The 20347-nt window shown below is 37.8% G+C and overlaps 1 protein-coding gene across 1 annotated transcript in view; it reads left to right on the forward strand.

The window, feature by feature from the left end:
* Positions 1–2972: 2972 nt before the first annotated feature.
* LOC134348080 (SR-related and CTD-associated factor 4-like) overlaps positions 2973–20347 on the forward strand; it is an 80888-nt gene continuing 63513 nt past the window's right edge. Inside the window, exon 1 of the mRNA XM_063050921.1 lies at positions 2973–3182. Within this exon, the coding sequence (XP_062906991.1) occupies positions 3153–3182 (30 nt within the window). The 5' untranslated portion in view covers positions 2973–3152. The remainder of the gene's footprint in view (positions 3183–20347) is intronic.

The raw sequence follows: 20347 nt of genomic DNA on the forward strand, positions 1-20347 counted from the left end.
AGCACTACAATGCCATACATGGTAATAGAGAGAAAAAGGAAACTGTGAATTATAGTAAATGTAATATATATATGTACTAGTTAAATTAAATAAGTAGTGCAAAAATAGGGAAAAAAGTAATGAGGTAGAGTTCATGGGTTCAATGTCCCTTCAGAAATCTGATGGCAGAGGGGAAGGAGCTGTTCCTGAACCACTGAATGTGCCCCTTCAGGCTTCTGTACCTCCTTCCTGATAACAGTGAGAAGAGGGTATGTCCTGGGTGCTGGAGGTCCTTCATGATGGATGCTGCCTTTCTGAGGCACCACTCCTTGAAGGTGACCTGGATACTATGGAGGGTAGTGCTCATGACGGAACTAGCTAATTTTATGACTTTCTGCAGCTTACTTCGATCTTATACAGTAGCCCCTCCCCACACCAGACTATGATGCATCCAATTAGAATACTCTCCACGGTACATCTGTAGAAACATTTGAGTGTTTTGGTGTCATACCAAATCTCCTCAAATTCCAAATGAAATATAGTCACTGTGTTGCCTTCTTTATAGCTGTGTCAACATGTTGGGTCCAAGTTAAGTTCTCAGCGATATTGACACCCAGGAACATAGATAGATTGAAGGAGAGGGGTGTAGGGTCTCTCTTTATCATTTCAGGGGAAGCAGATAGGAGTGTGAAGGTTTGCTGAGAGGTATTATTTATGAAGGAAAAACTGATAGATCCTTTTCACAAAGAAAAAAGAAAAAGACGAAGAGTTGATAAATACATTGAAAGGCTTTAATGTATTCTAATTGGATAAGAGTATATTTTTACAAATTTTACTAATGACAATCTAAGCCAAAGAGGTGCTTTTTTACAGACAGTTTTTCGAGTGCTCCATAGATTGACTCCATAATAACTTTTGAAGGAAAAGAGAATACAAATAATAAGAGAAGCAACTGTAGACAAAGGTGAATAACTTGCTCTTTTAGAGAGAAGCCCTTCTCTATGCTGCTGGTCTCCATATTTTATAATTCTCCTGGTGTCCAGTATTAGATGGTACAAAGGATAAGTTAGTTATATCAATGTAAGTTCTGAAACTTAGGAATTTCACATTTCTTACCCAGATGGATAAAAAGAAGCAAAGCTGTGCCGACTTGAAATTAAATACTAATCTTGCAGTTTAAATTTTTTGAGATTTTGAATTTATGAAAAAGCTGTTAGTGAGTAGACAGCAATGACAAACAAAGATCCAGCTATGATACCTTTGGCATTCATAAATCAAAGTATTGATTAGAGGTGTTGGGATGTTATGTTGAAGTCGTATAAGATGTTGGTGAGGCCTAATTTGGAATATGTGTCCAGTTCTGGTCACCTTCCTGCAAGAAAGATGTTGATAAGGTAGAAAGAGTTCAGATAATATTTACAATGATGCTGCTAGAACTTGAGGTCCTGAGTTATAGGGAAAAGTTGAATAGGTTAGGACTTTATCCCCTGCAGCATTGGAGAATGAGGAGAGATTTGGTAGAGGCATACAAAATTATGAAGGAAATCCATGATCGCCTGGATATTTATCTTTGATTTTTATTTCAGTTTTAGAATTTCCAAGAATATACAATAAAACTCAGAGGTTACTGGAAACATCTAGTTGGAATGCTAAAAAAATGAAACTAGAATACAAAAACCACAGAAATACAATAGAGAAGTTGGCAGGCTGATTGAGGCCTATTAAGCCTGTGCCAGTTCAATGACAAATTGATCCAAGTAACACACAAAATGCTGGGTAAACTCAGCAGCTCAGGCACCAACCATGGAGAGGAATCTGATTGGATTGTCTGCTGCATCCGGTGCTCCCAATGTGTCCTCCTCTACATTGGTGAGACCTGAGGTAGATTGGGGGACTGCTTTGTCGAGCACCTTTGCTCCATCCACAAAAAGCAGGATTTCCTTTTGGCCAACCATTTTAATTCCAATCCCCATTTCCACTCCAACAAGTCAGCCTATGGCCTCCTCTTCTGCCACGCTGAGGTCACTCTCAGGTTGGAGGCACATTGATTGCTCATCAGATAGATGATGAGCATTAAGAATTTGATACATTAACTCGGTTTCCCTTGTGGCAATTGCTGCCTAACCGGCTTGGTACATTTAAATTGGTCTCATTGGTAAAAAGATCTCAAATATAGGAGTGAAGAAATGAAACTAATTCACAAGAAAGCCAATTGCTTATAGTCTGGAATACATTACCGGTGCTGGTATACATTAGTTATGTAGCTGTTAGCGTGATGCCATTACAGCTCAGGACTTTGGAGTTCAATTCTGCCACCACGTGCAAGGAGTTGGTATGTACTCCCTGTGACTGAGTGGGTTTCCTCCTGGTGCTCCGGTTTCCTTTCACAGTCCAAAGGCTATGAGTAATGCAATTGATTGATGTGATTAATTAGTCATTGTAAATTGTCCTGTTTGCTGGGTGGTGCAGCTCGATGGGCCTGTTTCCCGCTGTAGCTCTAAATATATAAACACATAGCAGGGCTCAGTCCTGAAAAAGTCTTTCTGCCCGAAACGTCGGCTATTTACTCTTTTTCACAGATGCTGAGCTCCGTCAGCATTTTGTGTGTTGCATTGTCGTAGTAGTATTGGTGGTCAAAAGGGGGTTGGGCAAGTAGCTGAAAGGAAGAAGGATAAAGGGGTACATTACTCTTATCTCGATGCGGTTCGAAGTAGGTGGACCGAATGAGCAGTACTACCTGTCGTGCCGTAACCTCACTGCTCCTGGATCGCTTGCGGGTCCAAGTTGTGAGCTTTCATCTCTTAAAACTGGAGCGTGTTAGTTACAGCGCAGAATTCATGCACGACCGAGCTGCGCAGCCCAATAGCGACCTGACCCCGCGGAAGCTCCGCCTCGCTTCACGAAGCCGGTAGAGCGCGAGCGCGGGCGCGGGGGCGGGGGCGCGCGCCGCGAGGCGGGCGACGGCTCGCACTCCCACAAGCCACCACGGTGGTGTTGTGTAGCCGCCGCCATGTTGATCGGGGCGCGTGTGGAGCCACTTTGGAGGTGAATGCGGATTGAGAGCGGAAACCGAGCCGAAGGAAGCCAGCAGGGCCGAGCTGAGTTGAGCTGAGCTGAGTGGTAGACAGCTGAAGGGACCGCGGAGCCTTTGTGGCACGCCGGACGCCGACAATATGGAAGCCGTCAACGCCTTTAACGACGAGGTGAGTGAGAGCAGAAGCCGCTCGCACCGGCCTCTTTCCTCCTTCAGCCTCCCCGAAGCAAGGTTTTCGAGGAACCCCGGGTGGATATCATGTACGATCCGGCACCATCGATCCGAATTCTCCGGGCGCTTGCTGCACTCAATCCGGCCGCAGTAGGCCTTGAGACCCCGCTGCTACCGAGGAGGATCTGGTTAAGCGGAGCGATCAGAAGATGGAGGCTGGCGAGCGCGGCGTGTTATGGCGGCAGGCCCGGCTAGGCCGGGCCTTGTCAGCGACGGTTACCATATTGAAGCTTCCGAGTTATGATCGGAGTAGGTTGAGGAGGAGAGGAATGGGGTATGGGTGGTAGGCATTAGCCCGGCCCTGGGCGTCCTCACTCTTAGGGACCAGAGTTTTGCAGTGTAGTTACTGTAGACGAGTTTGGCTCAGGCTGCGTAGGGATTCTATTGATTTCCTTGTTTCTTTTCTCTTTCTCCCTACATTATTTGTCGTGAAATCCTGGGGGTATTGAATAAGTGGGAAAGAGGACAATGGTCCTGGATTTGTGTGTAAACCCGCGGCCTGCAAATTTTTCTGCGGTAACATCGCGCCAAATTGCTCCGCCAACCCTTGTTTTGGCTTTTTATAAATTGTAAAACTAACAGGGTGCCCTTCCGTGGTTTCGACCTTGTCCTATTTGTGCAATTTATTAATCAACGACTTGAAATGCTGCATTTTTGTTTTGAAGGCTGATCTACGGCAATACCTCCTATAACTTGTTCTGTTTACACATTGTTGCTTATCGATAGGACAGTATTCAGCAGAAGTACCTGGACCTTAACATCAGTGATTCTTTACTTTTAGAAGCGAATATTTTACACACTTTCATTGAAGAAAATATAAACAGCAGTTTAAATAATACTATTTACTGTTGACAGGGTAGTTTAGACTTTTCAAAAAGAAATCTGGCATCTCTTAATTTGTATTTTAGCACACATTCGTTTGTATCAATCTTTATTATCTTGATTTCATTAAATGCATTGGTATCATGTGCAGACTTTTATATGTTGAACAAACATCGGCACTAAGTTATGCCCTTGTGCATAGCAAAAGTTATTTTCTCTAAACACACGAAGTTGTCTTTTAGTTTCACAATTGAAATTTCAGTAAATATGTGCTATTTGCCCTATGTCTGAAACAAAAATGCCAAATACTATAGCAGTTGAAAGGAATGCTTCAAGTTGAATAGAAAGCTGATAATGTACCTTAGCCAGATTTTCTAATTTCATACTGTTTGATTTAGTGTGGTATACATTGCTGCAAATTAGAGTAATTAAAATTAATCCATCAATGGAAACGCTGTTCAACATTGTAAGGGAAAATAATATTTTGGTAAGAAATGGATAGAAGAGGGAAATCTTAATAAATTTGGTACAGCATATCCAACCAAAGCAAACCTATTGTCAGAAGCCAATTCAGTGGTCAGCTAAATAGTAGAAACATTGAAGGATGTCAGAGGAGGTTGAAATTGTATTTGTTTTGCTGGTTAGATTCTGCCTTGATTAGTGCACATAGTCCTGATAACTGGCATTTATTTGCTGTCAGCAGTGTAAAGAAAAGCAACTAGACTGTGACCAGTGGGACTAGTTTGCTTGATGATGAAAAACTAGAGGAGTTTAAAGGAAGGTGTAAGAACAAACTTAGAAAGTTGCAGATGAATGTATGAAAAATGCAAGCAAAATATATATTCAAAGAAATTCAGGAATTGATGTTCAAAATAGTTGAGGCCAATATTAAGAATAATGGGGGAGAAGAAATGAAAGATGTACCAATTGATTTTCTGAATATAATTATTGTGACAGCCATATTGTAATGACTATTCTATTGATGGAACAATTGTCACCTATAGAGAAGTTCAGGTGAGTCAAATGGCTGCCTCCAGTCCTGCCAAAGGGTTTTGGCCCGAAACGTCGACCTTGTTCTGCCTGGCCTGCTGAGTTCCTCCAGCATTTTGTGTTTTGCCTTCATTCATAATTGTTTTTGTGGTCTGTGCTTTGAGTTGTCTCCTGCCTTGTATAATGAAGTCCAACTACTAGATCATAAGACAGCCATTTGAAATAATATTTTACATTCTGTTGTAAGTAACACTGAAGTTGTTAATTACACCCAATGTATACTGATATTTTGTGCAGTAAGGTGTCCAAGCATCTTTCACAAACCAGAAAATCTGCAGATACTGGAAATCCAAGCAACACACACACAATGCTGGAGAAACTCAGAAGGCCAGGCAGCTTCTGTGGTTAAAAAGTACAGTCAACTATACTTTTTTCCATAGATGCTGAGTGACCTGCTGAGTTCCTCCAGCATTTTGTGTGTGTTGCTTGGCTTAGCATCTTTGTTCTTTGTGAAAGCATTTTGGCAAGGGCATGTACTGTAGTTTTTAAACAGTGCAAAAGTTACTTTGTAATAAATACATTTCTTTGATTTATCATATAGTTGACTCCTGAGGAAAACTCATGAGTTTTCTCTCTGTCTTAATACTTGTAAATCTCCTCTGGTCAGTTGTTGTAGTTTAGATTTTCAAATTCTTGCATCATGGATGTTTTCAGGTATCTCCATGTGTTAGCTTCAAATAATTGAAATTTTAATATGGAGTGTTTGTGTTTGGAACCATGCACTGTATTTTCCGTTTTGGGTGTTTGGGAACTCCTGAGATTTCAAATTGATATAATTTGGCTGCTATTGTATGATAGGCACTCAGTTAGTTCTGCTGTTCAAAATTCCAGGTTAATGAATTAGTGGTGGAATTATAAACAAGTGGAGTAGAATATCTCATTGTCTTCGTTCTCATGGCTGCATCTTCATTATGTCGTGAATGTTGTATCAATAAACCTGTATAATTGAAAAGATGAAGGGGCTCATGGTATTCATTCAGTTGGTGGTGTCAGGAATGACTTGGGTATGGAGGAAAAAATAAGGAAAAGACAGATTGTATTTACTCAAAGTGTGTAAATAGTTTTTTTCCCAGTATGTATTGCAGAGGAATTATTAGTGAAATTTTGATTGTAAATGTTCAGAATTGTACTTGCAGGATTACAGTTTAGAGTTTTGAAAAGAAATTGTCACATCTGAAAATGGTTTTAAAATTGGCTTATTTTTATAGGAAGTGCTAATTAAAGCATTATTTGATCTTGTAAAGATTTGAAGTCAATTCTGATGCTTGAGTAATAGAAAGGTTATAAAGTAAACATTAAAATGTGGTTCTGATTTTAATGTATAATTATATAAAAAGGCTTTAAAATCTTCAGGCCTGATATAAGATCAGTCGACGTTTCGGGCCGGAACCCTTTGTCAGGACGCAGGGTTCTGGCTGGAAACGTCGACTGATCGTTTCCACGGATGCTGCCCGACCTGCTGAGTTCCTCCAGTGTGTTGTGAGAGTTGCTTTGCCCCAGCATCTGCAGATTATTTTGTGTCTTGACAGAACTTTTTTTTTGGACAAGTAAATTTGAAAGGAGAAAAGAGAACTTGGCTTTAACAATAACATATTATTAACATATTATTTGCATATGTTTTACAACAACTTGCATTTGTAATGTCTTCAATGTAGCACAAACATTGATAAGACACAAGATATTCTGCAAATGACCAATGGCTTAACTGAAGAAATGTGAGCAGCATCTTGAAGAAAGGCATGGAGATTAGGGCTTGAGAGATGTTGGGGTTGTTACCTGTAGGGGAATGAATAAGCATAGGAATGAACAGGTAGTCATAATTTAAGTGCAGGTATACGACTGGAGGGAAATAATAGCATTGAGAGCGGAGTCTGGAAAGAATTGTGAAAAGGAGCAGAAATTGGCTCTTTTTTTAAAACTGAAATTTGTTAATATTAGAGTTACAATTAGAGTTAACCTTGCATTAATTTATTTATAGAAGAAAGTTCCTTATTTCTTTAAAGGTTGTTTACTAACAGTCAAATTCTAAAATTGCAAGAAAGAGAACAATTATAGGGTGAATGAGACGAGTGGAAGTTGGGTAACGGGGTTTCAGATGACAGGGTGTTAAGAGTGAAAATAGGAAGGCTGGAGTAATGTGGTCTGGAGGTAACAAAGGCATGGACATTTGCTGCAGAATCTTATGAAGGTGGACATTAGTAGGACAGTTAAGTCCAAGGGTCATCTTGGGTCTCGATGTAGTGCTATAATATAAGTAGTGACTTCAATGTGAGAAAGTTGGTTGGGGTGTCAGTGGCAAGGAAATTGAGTTTGTGCTTGGATTCTAAATAAAATGCTTGTTCAGTCCATGAATTATTTTAGGATGTGTCTGTTTATCCGTTGGTATAATACCATGCAGATTTGGGAAGGGAAATGGTTACTGGTGTTTAGAATGGGAGAGGTCATCATATTCAAACAGCAAATAGTGGAAATGTGTTTACAGCTTAGAACCTTGCAAAGGGGTTCTTAGAAAGGCTGGCTGAAGATGGTTGTTCCAAAATATAATGTTCTTTGCTGAAAACCCACTTGATAACCATGGAGATGCTGAGACTGGGTGATTCCGTTACAGAAAGAATGTCATTCGAACCCTTTCTTTATAGATTTGGATTTTTTTCATGCTATGAACCTTTGAGTTTAAATGAAAAAATTATTTGCTTTTGGTTAGTTTTGAACCTTAGCTGTACCTTTTTAGTCCTTTTGGATACCTGAATATTAAATCCTTTTAATGTTTATTAATTCCTTCTCTCACCATTTAAAAAAAATCCAAAATGGCTGAAGGATTCTGTGTAGATCAAGTGAAACTTCACACAGAGCATTTCACTTGTTCACATTCAGATTCTCTAATTTTTTGTTTCCTTCTGTGTAATTCAGTCATCATCCGTTAGTGTTACTTGCAAACCTGGTAGGTACAACTTGTTTCATGACTTTAATGGGGGAATAGTTTTTAAGATGAGTTTACAGGGCATATACCCAGAGAATATCACTTTTTGTATCTTTTCATTTGTTCATTCCTGCTTCTAGTTCCATGTATTTTCGTTTTTGATTTTTGTTTTGTTTGACCTTCATAAAGTCCTAAACACAAATCCAAACAGCATCCAAAAATCCTGTACTCACTATGCTTGTAATCTTCTCAAAAATGTTATTAGTCTGCATGGCCTAACCTTCACATAAAGACTTAGGATGTTCATCTTTTATTTGTTGAATTGCTGAGTCACTGTATCCTAGTGATTATTTCTAGCAACTTGTAGGTAAATGTTGATCTGGCAGTTTGCTAACTGTCTGAATTCTTCCACCCCCATCCTTAAACAATGGATCAGTTTATGCGATCCACCAGTTTAATTCAGATCTCATGCAGAGATTTGAAGTTTTCCTCAGATTTGTACTCTTTCAATTCTCATAAAACCCACACTCTGGGATACAGGGGTAATATATTGCTCCATTTGTACCCAGTTGTCAAACTCCTGTATTGGTTTGTGCTCATCATAAGGGGGTATCTATTGTGTGAAGAAAGATTCTGCTTTGAAAGCAAGGAAAAAGTAACACAATTTTTTGTTATCAAATCAATTTTTTAAAATTGACAATTATGGTTAGAGATTTTGTTAAAATATTTTCAAAGCTTCCTTTTGCATTACACATTCTGGGGTGTCCATACATGATCTAATGCATATGTCTTCATGCAGTACATGAAATAAAATCGATTTGCACGAGGTGATAGTTATTAAAACAAGTTTATTTGCATTTTCTAACAATTTTTTATCTTTGTATGTGTTTCTGCAGGTTTTCTTATCTTATCCCTCTTTTCTCGAAGGCAGGGATTCATACTGGTCGCAGTTCCATCAATGGTATTGGCTCTTCAAGGGTTTGGTGCCCACCATTCCTTTCAAATATATTGTTATTGTTGAGCCTGAATAGTGATCTTGGTAAACTGATTTTGATAGGGCATAACAAGCTGAGGATGATCTTGTTTCTCTCTTGGGGCATATTAATGTGCTCTTGCAGAAAATCTCATAAACAGTTTGGAAGTCGTGCAGCATCACATACGTTCAGAGCTTACTGGCTGTCATTAGTTGAGTGCAGGATCTTGGTATTACCAAATGAAATTTGTATCTTATTTGCTTGTGTGTTTATGTAGTAGCACCAGGAAAGTGAATTTTTGTCTTTTCCTTTCTACCAGAATCTTTTCTAAAGTACTGGATGTACATCAGATCTCATAATAGAAGCCTTGTCTAATGGAGTATGGTTCTGCCAGAATTTTCATATATTAGGTGTGCATACCCAGAACTAAGCATTTCTTAATTCAGGTATGGGAAATAAAATTTGCATGCAAGTACAATTGTACTTGTTCTTGCCATTAGGAGATCATTAGGATAATAATTGTAATATGCAAATTAAATCAAGTAACTGGCAGAGTATCTGAAGTCAAAGTAGTTTTATGGCATTTGGTAGTCAAGTGTCATTTTTAACTGACATTTTGTTGACAGGCTCCACCATCTTCATCAGAGATGATGACTGGACACGTTTAGTCCGGTGGTATATGCACTCAACTCCTGTCATCCATCCCTCCTGATTGGTTAGTCCTCAACCAACCAGGAGGGATGGGCGATGGGAGTTGAGTATATATACCACCAGACTGGATGTGCCAAGGCATCATCCCTGATGAAGATGGCAGAATTTGCCATCTAAACATCAGTTAAAGTTGACATCGACATCTGTATCTTGCTGAAAGCCCAAGAAGAGTTTATGGGTCAAATATGCTGGTAAAGCACTGGAACCATTTTGGAACAAAGAGGCCATTTCTGGTCCATTAGTCATTATGATGGTCACAAGTGTTATTCTGGGGAATAGGAAAAAGATAATATTTCTATATCAGCTCAAGTTTCACTGGTGTTTTAGGGTGGTTAAAATGTACCCTTTATTTAAGGGTTAGTTTGTGCATTAATAACTTACAAAGAATAAATGATCCCCAAATTCAGAAATATCTCATTTCAAAGTCCTAGATCAGGCATTCCCAACTTTGGGTCCACAGACCCCTTGGTTAATGGTAGGAGTCCATGGCACAAAAAAGGTTGGGACTCCTGTCATAGAGAGCTGAAGCATGAAAGATTTGGATTAATTTCATGTTGAGAAACTACCTGATGAGAAATTGAAACTAATCACAATTGGAGGATATAAACTAATATCTTAAGTTTGTGGTTTTACTTGTCAGATGGAAGCTTGTGGCGCAAGTCAGGTTCCAGAAGATTATAAAGGTAGTATTGAGTCTTAAACTAAACAGCCTGTCACTAATGAGTATTAACATTCATAGAACAATTTAGTGAAGATGATGGGAAAAAATTTTTGTAGTTACATAACCTAGACAACTGACCATATTAACATTCATTAATGCTAAATTTGTAAAGCATATGGTACTTGTATAGTTGTATTTAATTTCGCTCTTGCTACATTAAAGATGTACACAGCACAGAAGAAATTACTGATATTGAACACAAGATTAAAGCCTGTCAGCATTGTGCAGAAATTTACATAGAAAATAGCATAAGGAATGTACATTCAAAGTTTTACATTAAACTTTACTGCGTTCAGTAGTGTTGAGAAATTACTGGCATACGTGGAAGTCAATATAGTAACTTAAGGAGAAATAGACTTAAAAGCATATTCAGAATAATTTGTTCAGATATTGCCATTGACTGCACCAGAATCTTTGTAGTTTTCAAAATAGTTTAGGTCATGAACATTTTTTGATTTCTAAAGGTGTTAATTTTGAGGAAAAGCTTTCTTTTTTCATAAAACCTAACACATTACTTTCCTGTTTGAATCTTTAGCTTAAGTTATCCTCTTGCTTATTTGAGACAGCTTTAGCCACGTCTTGAATTCTAGTGAGATAGCAAGACTGCCTTCAGTGTAAAATAAGTATTTTTCCCCTTCACTAGAATTTTTGTTGGTCTGCTATTGCATAGATAGGAAATTTTCATTCTGTGTTTTGAGTTGTGAAAGGAATCACTGTAGTTGGATCAGCGGTGTCCATGCTATTTGACTATCTGCTTGTGGCAATGGTATGTCATGAGCCATCATTGATATTAAATGAACCATCAGTTTTGGACTCTGAACTCGTCAGCTGTGTTGAGCAGTTATCCTGACATTCAAACACAAAATTGGTAATATGTCAGATTGTGTGGATTTGGGCCATTATTTGTGGAATGCATGTGGATGATGAACTGCAGTTTTTATACCTGAATTGAATATAGATGATTTTATTTATAAATCTTGTCTTCAGAGCAAAATAACATCCATGATCAAGTAATCTGTTAATGCACTGTTAATCAACTTCCTTGATTTTCAAAAACAGAAAATGTTGTGGACAGAAATAGAGTTAATCTTTCAGGTTGAAACCCCATCAGAAGCTCAATTTTAAGTTTAGTCACTATTTTGTGAGTAAGATCAACATCATTGTGAAATTTTAAATAAACTATAGTTAAAATCTGTTGGTGAGGTGGTGAGTGAGGAAAATGAAGCTAAGTTTATAAGACTGAGTTGAGGTGGTTTTTCTTTTGGGTGGTGCATGTTTTGTGATATGGAGGATGACTAGCCAATGGTTTTTAAATATGCAATCTTGCTTTACATGAGCAATTGTGTTGCAGTCTGCTTGAACTTCGTTACTGTTTATAGATGAAATCTGAAGTTAAAAGTTTGTAGCTACATATGCTTTCAAATAGAAAGGAAAAAGAAATGCGGATTCTGGAAATCTGAAACACTCTGCACTAGCAATACTCAGCAGGTCAGGCAGCACCTGGGAAAATAAATAACATTTCAGACCAATGACCATTTATCAGAAGTGGAAAAATATGAAAGGAGAGAATAAGCCAAGTGTGCTAAGTTGGGTAATCAAGTCCAAGTTGTGTTTATGATTTTAGTAGCCATCCATTTAATTGAAATGGGAGGAAATGGCTGGAACTGTGAGGAACAGAACAGTTGCTGAAAATCTGAAACAAGAGGGGAGACAACATCCAACTGATCAAACGTCACTGTGGAAATATTTTGATTAATATTAAAATATTAATGGCCTAACATCAGAATTGGGCAGTTCTAATACAAAGCTGAATTTAGTAATTGACTCCTAAGAGCTGCAATGTTCCAAGACAGGGTGCTGTTTTTTGAGATTACATTAGTATTCCTTAGTGGGAAGTCAAAGATAGGAGTCATAGTGGGGTTGAGATTTCAAGTGACATATGATTTAGGATCCTGTAGGCTAAACCGAGGTGTTTAGTGAAGTGAACCTTTATTGTCCTTTGTGTAGAGGAGATCTTACTGAGAGCACCAGATGGAATACACTGGATTGGAAGAAGTGCCTTGCAAATGCAACAGATCTCTCGTGATGTTAGAAGTTGCATTTTGAATCAAAATTGACTGAGTATAAGGATTTCGAAAAATGTTTGGAAGATATTTGACAATAAACATACGTGAAGTAGTTTCTATATTTCAAAGGCAAATTTGATATTTCTGTTACCAACTGTGAACAGACAATTAACTTTGCTGCCTTCGGAGCAAAGATACATATCTGTTTAAAGGTGGAAGATTTTTTAAAAAGCAAATGGGCATTTTTTCTGTTTAGGTTTCAAGATGGGTTTTCTTAAACATGCACTGACATTGAGTCAAGTAAGCTAATGAGTAAGGCATAATGGAATCAAAAATTTAGGCAAGAAAATCTTTTTTTAAGAATTGCTTCACTTCTGAATTTTTCAACTTGGCATCTGATCTGTAAATATTTGAGCTAGTAAATTCAAATTACCCAAAGTAAACTTATCCAGGCTTGGAATGGGAAATGTTCCATATAATTCACCTGTCGAAATCTGCAAGCTCTTGGAGAAGGCTGTGGTGATAATGAAGCTAACATCATTGTTTTCAAATGTAAAAGAGAAAATTGTATGCCGAAATACTCGGCTCATTATGCAGCATTTGAGCACAGACACTATTTTTCAGGTTGACCTTTCATCAAAGCACCATAGACGTTATCCCTACTGAGTATTTCCAGCATTTCCTGTTTTTATTTTAAAATTGTCTAAATTGAGATTTAATAAACTTTTGTTGGGTTGCCAATGTGCATAATTGCATAGGAAGGAGTATTTTGAATGTTGGCATTACAAAGCTAAATGTCCACTTCATTGAAAAACAGGAGTAAGCATGTGGCTTCCTCCTTTACTGGTAGCGTTTCTAAGTAAATTACTTGTTCAAATTGCATTTTTTTTCTTAATTGTTGAACCACACAGGGTTAGTAAGATGAGTGAGTTAAATGTGTGGCTCAAATATGGGAGAAGTGGGTTTGAATTTGTGGGACATTGGTACTAGTATTGGAGAAGGAGGGAACTGTGCAAATATGATGGGCTCCACCTGAACTATGCAGTTTTGATTTATTGGGGTCCTGGCAAATCACATCACTATGGCTGAATGGGTCTATAAACTAAGTAGTAGGAGAGTGTGTTCAACAGCTTGGAAAAGTATGGATAAAGTAAAAAGTAAGGGGAGTACAGGAGGGGTTTCTGAAGTCTCCAGAATAAAGAATAAAACACAGTTTAGAAAGAATTAAACCTCAAGCAACACGGAGACACAATTGGAAAAGATGGTGATTACAGAACTGAAGGTGTTATATTTGAATGTATGCAGTATACAAGATAAGGTAGATCTTGTGCAAATAGAAATTGGCAGGTATGATGTGGGCATAAGAGCAGAATTTGGCCATTTGACCTATCAAGACTGCTCTGCTATTCTGTCATGGCTGATTAATTATCCTTCTCAATACCATTTGTCTGCCTTCTATCCATAACCGTTGATGCCCCTACTAATCAAGGACCTTCCAGCCTCAGCCTTAAATATACCTAATGACTCGGGCTCCACTGTTGTCTGTGGCAATGAATGCCACAGACTCAACACCCTCTGGCTAAAGAATGTCTCATCTCTGTTCTAAAGGGATCTCCTATTCTGAGGATGTGCCCTCTGGTCCGGTATTCCCCTTTACGTCTACTTTATTTAGCCTATGCAATAGGTTTCAATCATTGTAAACTGCAGTGAGTACAAAGACTCCTTATAAATAAATCCTTTCAATTCCCGGGATCACTTTCTGGACCATCTGCATTGCTAGTGCATTCCCTTTTATAAGAGACCCAAAATTCCTTGTAATAGGGAAGTAATGCATGATCTCACAAAGTACCCACTCCGCAACACCATCTCTCCCTATTGGGCACTTGTCCCAGTGCTGAAGTTAATGGTTCTGATATTGATCCCAGTTTCCTCAGAACAACAGAATCAAAGTAAAGCAAATTTATTCTCAGTCCTGAAGGAGTGTTGAAGAGGAAGCACAACTAAAGCAATAACAGAATGCTGGAAATCAGACCACATGTGCGAAATGAGAATGTTACGGGTCAGATTTTTCATTAGAACCTGAGACAAGAATGTGAAGCTGCAAGGAAAATGGGATAGAGGGAGGTCTTTGGGGTAAATCTGGCAACCATGGGATAAGCTGTTGCAAGGTTATCTGGTCATTAAGTGAATGGGAAAAGTTAGTGAGAGTTGTGGAATTAAAGTGAGAGGACAAAGGATTAGGCTGGGCATGTCCTCCATTCCCAGAGAGAAAATAAAACAATTGAAAAGCTAATAGTGCAGGTGGATTGAAAAAAAAATTGATGAACATTGAACTGTGCAGCACAGTTAGGGCTCTTTAGTGCACAATGTTGTCCTGACCTGTGAACCAGCACCAAGATCAATCTTACCCATACCTCCTACCTGTTCTCCATTTTTCCTTCATCCATGTGTCTAGCATTTACATGTCTCAACTTTATCTGCCCCTGCCATCTTCCCTGGCAGGACATTACACACACCCGCCACTTTTTTTTTTCTAAAAATAGCTAGACTCCAACATCTCCCTTATACTTGCCGCCAATCACCTTAAAATTATCCCTCCTTGTATTAGAGGTCATAACTGTGAGCTTAATGTATTGAAAGGACAGGCAAGTAGGCAAAGGGGATGGATTGACTCAGTTGGTGTGTAAAATAAATAAATAACACTTTAAAAAGATGTGACATAGGATCAGAAGATGTAGAGTCTTTGTAGGTATAATTAAGAAACTGCAAGAGTAAAAAGATCCTTATGAGAGTTGTACAGTTCTCTGAACAGTAGGCAGGATGTGGGGTACAAATTACAATGGGAAATAGAAAAGCCATGTAAAAAGAGTAATGTTAAGATCATGGGAAATTTCAATATGCAGGTAAATTTGGGATTTAGCATAAATGAGATTTTCCCAAAGGAATTTATAGAATACTCATGGGGTGGCATTTTAGAGCAGCTTGTGATGGAACTCAATAGGGAAATGGAAATTCTGAACTGGGTGTTGTATAATAGGAAGCTTAAGGTAGAGGAACGCTTCGGAAGCAGTAGTCGTAATGTGATATAACTCACCCAGTAGTTTAAGAGGGAAAAGCTAAAATCTTGGTGTTACAGTTAGTAAAGGTAACTACAGAGGCATGAGAGAGGAGATGGCCAAAATTGAATGGATGGGGACACTGGCAGGGATGAGGGTAGAGCGCCATTGGCTGGAGTTTCTGGGAGCAATCCAGGAGACAGGATTGGTTCATCCCAAAAAAGAAATGCACTCAAACCCCAGATAGCGCTAATTTGTTACAACACAGTTATGCAATTCATTATTGAAAATTTTTTAAATGACAAAAATTCATTCTGAGCAACACTTAAAACTTCTCGAATGGCTGTCTTTACAGTAAACATTCAATCAGTCTAAGTCACTCACAGCCAATCATTGTATGAATTCATGCTGTGCCTCCCCTGCATGTGTAAAGAAGCAAAAGTTATGGGGAGAAAGGCAGGAGAATGGGGTTAAGAGGGAAAATAAATCAGTCATGATGGAATCGTGGAACAGACCAAATCCAAATGGTCTAATTCTGTTCCCAAGTCTGTAGCATTAAAATTAAGCCCTTTAGATTTAATTATTTTATTGTTTTATTAACAGATCACTTGTAACTTTGTGGCTTAAATCTCTTCTTTTGCCATAATGTCATAAAATTGTTTTCCCTGGTAAATGAGATCATTTTCCTCTGCTGTGATTTGTCTTTATGTTCATTTCCCAATTTTCTTTGTAAATTATTACTATGTATTTTGTTGCAATCATTTATTGCCACACTTCAAAATTTTCTGTTGTGCAGATTTTGACATCCAGTAGTTGGTGATAGTTCACTGGTGTGTTCGTAACTGCTTTGTGGGTATGTCAAAGGTCTTGTAGTTCCACCCTCCCCCCCCCCAATTTCCACCCCAAAGTGCCAACTGCATTCCTATGATGATTTACTAAGTTTTTAATGAATTTTCCTGTCTTTTAGTTCTTGAAGTGTTAAACAAGTACTTAAAATGTGTAGCAATAGTTAACACACTCATTATGCTATATTGTTACTCTAGGTATCAGATACAGTACTTAATGGTATTTTGGTTAAAGATTTTAACTGTTACTTTGAGGTAAACTTCAACAATTATATGTAAATTGTATGATGCCATTCATATTTAATTTTGTTCAAAATTAAATTGTTACGCAAATGACCAAAATATGTGATTGTGTCTTAATGAAAATATTGAAATAGCTGAGAGATATTGTTAACATTAAACAAAATTTAGGAATACAGTGGAAAGTAGTTCCTTTATTGGTGGAGCTAAGTTGTCAAAAAAAGTTGCGGAAATGAGAATAAATACGGAGTCTAGATTTTGTACCTGGAATTCAAAATGGTAATTAATTTGTAGTATCACATATACTGAGATATGGTGAAAAATTTTGTTTTGTATGCTATGCAAACAGGTCATTCAGACAAGTATATTGAGGTATTACAAAAGGGGGAAAACAATAATAACATGCAGAATATAGTATTACAGTTGGAGAAAGTGCTTTGCTGGTAGACAAATAAGGTGCAAGGCCATTATGTGGTAGACTGAACAATCGAGTTCATCTTTATCATGTGTGAAGGCCATTCAAGAGTCTTGAAACAATGGAATGGAATCTGTTCTTGAGCCTGGATGGATTCAATAGAGGAGCAAATCATAAACATGAGATTCTACAGATGAAGATCTTCAGCAACACACACAAAATGCAGGAAGAACTCTGCAAGTCAGCTACCTGGATGGAAATAGTCAACATTTAAGGCTGAGACCCTTCACAGCAGGCTGGTTTGTGTGATTGACCTGCCTGTGTCTACAACTCCCTGCAATTTCTTGTGATCTTGGGCAGAGCAGTTGCCTTAACAAGCTGAGAGGATGGCAAGGATGCTTTCTATGGTACATTTTTAAAATTGGTGAGGGTCATCGTGGACATGCCAAACTTCCTTGGTCTTCTGGCGAAATAGTGGTGCCAGAGCACCTACCTGATTGGAGCTGGACAAGCTTTTCTGATATGTATACTGAAGAACTTGAAGCTGTCAACCATCTCCGCTTTAGCTATGTTGATGCAGATAGTTATGCACTCCACATTGCTTCCTGAAGTCAGTTTCATTATGCTGACACTGAGGGAAATGTTACCTTTACACCATATTGCTTGGCTTCCATCTCCTTCCTCTACCTCATCATTTTTTTGAGATCCACCACAGTAGTGTCTTCTGCAAACTTATAGGTGGAGTTGGAGTTGGAGGAAAATATGATCACAATTGTGGATGTACAGAAAGTAAAAGGACTGAAGACACAGCCTTGTGGAGCACCCATGATAGTAATCTTGGTGGAGGCTTTGTACCTATCCTTGTTGATTACAGTCTGTTGACCGGAAAATCAAGGATCCAGTTACCAAGGGAGTTGTCAAGTATAAGGTTAAACAGTTTGATGAGTTTACTTTACTTTGTGATAGTATGCTCATACTAACATGTTTTTCATGTTCTAGGTATTGTTTTTAAAATATTTACATTTGAGTGCTTCAGCTTTTGGTAAGAAAATATGATTGAGTTATTTAAATTGCCCCATGAATTTAACCTTTTCTGGAAGGAATAAGAATTTTATTCATTGAGGATTCTTCAGCAAAAAACATTATTTCCAATGTGCTACACACTTGGGAAGTTACCTGCCATTGAGGTATGATAAATATTTATACAATGCAATTGTTTTATAAATATCTTGTAAATTAATCAATTGAATGTTCTTGGATGTCAGTTTTGACAGTTTCTTGGTCTTCAGAGTAGATATTAACGTCCTCTAAAATAACAAACTACCTGGAATGGGATTTAACCTTTTTCCTTATCTGCATGCCAGTCAGTTGTCTTGTGTGACTTCAGTACTTGAGGCCTTGTTTATGGCAAAGCATAATGGTCCTACTCCTTGATGGACTGGATCGAGCAACCCTCTGATCAACATTTAATCGAATTGCTGCTAGTAACTTTGTTTCCGGTTCGAATATAGCAAGATTGGCTAAGTAATATACTAGCTGCCATATGTTAAGTAACATTGGTACTGGAAACTGGAATCTCCAAGCCTTTAAGGTGAAAAGGATGGGGTGAGATTTCTGCTGCTCAGTGATCAAGCACTGCTGAGATCTTTCAGCACTTGACTGCCACACTGCTATCTGAGCTATACCCTGACCGCTGCAGAGTCTAGGACTCTGGGTGGAATATTGTCGTAAATGAATTGGATCTTAAAAATCATGTTTGCCCCAAATGCCAACTAACAAATAATTTGGGGCAAACATTTAAGACAGATGTTTACAAATGCTTTCCTGGTGATTGAAATAGAAGCCCTGTTGACATTTTTTAGCTGTGCCCCTTATTGAGGTAAAATTGGATGCATTGTCAGCTGGGGTTTCCATATTAATCATTCACGAAAAGGACAAAGTACAGTTGGGGAATGCGTGGGCTGATCATGTGATTTTCATGCTTTGATGGTCAGTAAGTGGTATGATATGCACCTAAAATTTGGCCTAATTTCATCAGGTATTTGGCAAACATGTTTTCTGAGGACTGACTTGTAAATATAACTACATGTTGATGGACTGAGAGTTAAATGAATCACCCCAATATATTGTTCTCTTGTCCTTTAAACTAAACCTTTTCACAAAATTAGGACATCTCCTTGAAAGGTATTGAAGTGTCAACTGTGATCTGATCCTGTGTTGTAGATAATGGAATGTGTACAAATGTGACATCTGCAGTAACTTGAAAGGGTACATTATTTTAATAATCACCATCTTTTTGATTCCATCTCCCTTGTAAAATTTCATTCACTGTGACAGATTATACTTGCCCAACAGTTTATCACTTACATCTATTAAAATGAATACTTGCATAATGCCATTTATTGATGTAAAATGTCCCAAGTTAGTTTACAAAAGAATTACCAAAGGAGCATTTACATAATTATGTAACTAGGACCTATGATCAAACACTTGCAAAACTTTAAGGGGGGTTGAGAGCTAAATATGATCAATTAAATGAAGATTATTTTGCTGGAAGAATATAAGGAAACTTGAGAATCAATCTTGGAAGAAGTCTAAAGTAATCGGACTAACGTTATCCTTTATGGCTGATGCTAATAAAACATTCAGAATTAATATGGAATAAGCATTCAGTGAACTTGTTCTTTATTGGCAAACCTGTAGCTATTTTGACTTCTGGTTTTAGTTTGTATGACAGAGTATCAGATTGGCCAATGAGAAGACATAGCCAATCAATCACCTTTTGCTATACTGTATAGTGTCTATTCAATTCATTTCCTCAATTTCAAATCAAATGTATGAAAGCATATGTTTTTCTACAAATTAAAACTTTTTTTAAAAAATCTGTTTTAGTGAATTTGGGGTATTTTCATAAATCCAATCCAGTTTTTTTGTAATCATCTTTGCCTGTCATCGTGCAAATCATGTTATGATGGCCAATAATTGTTGCAGTGACATAATGAACTACATGCTATGCTTGATACTGCACATATTTGTCTATATAAGTACACTAAGCAGATCTAATCTGTCTTTCCTCATAGCCTGAACATTGAACACTATTGTTATTAAAATAATGAAAGTGCTTGACTAAATTGTGATATTGTGTATAGAGAATTTCTTAGACTATGTCAGCTGGATATATTAGCTGAAATTCAGTACTTTCATTCCAGATGTTTTTATGAACTAAATGTTAATACCACAAATTTATAAAATCCCTTATTTCAAAACCGGTAATATATTGCAA

Source organism: Mobula hypostoma, chromosome 6, assembly GCF_963921235.1.
Source record: "Mobula hypostoma chromosome 6, sMobHyp1.1, whole genome shotgun sequence".
Classification (NCBI taxonomy): domain Eukaryota; kingdom Metazoa; phylum Chordata; class Chondrichthyes; order Myliobatiformes; family Myliobatidae; genus Mobula; species Mobula hypostoma.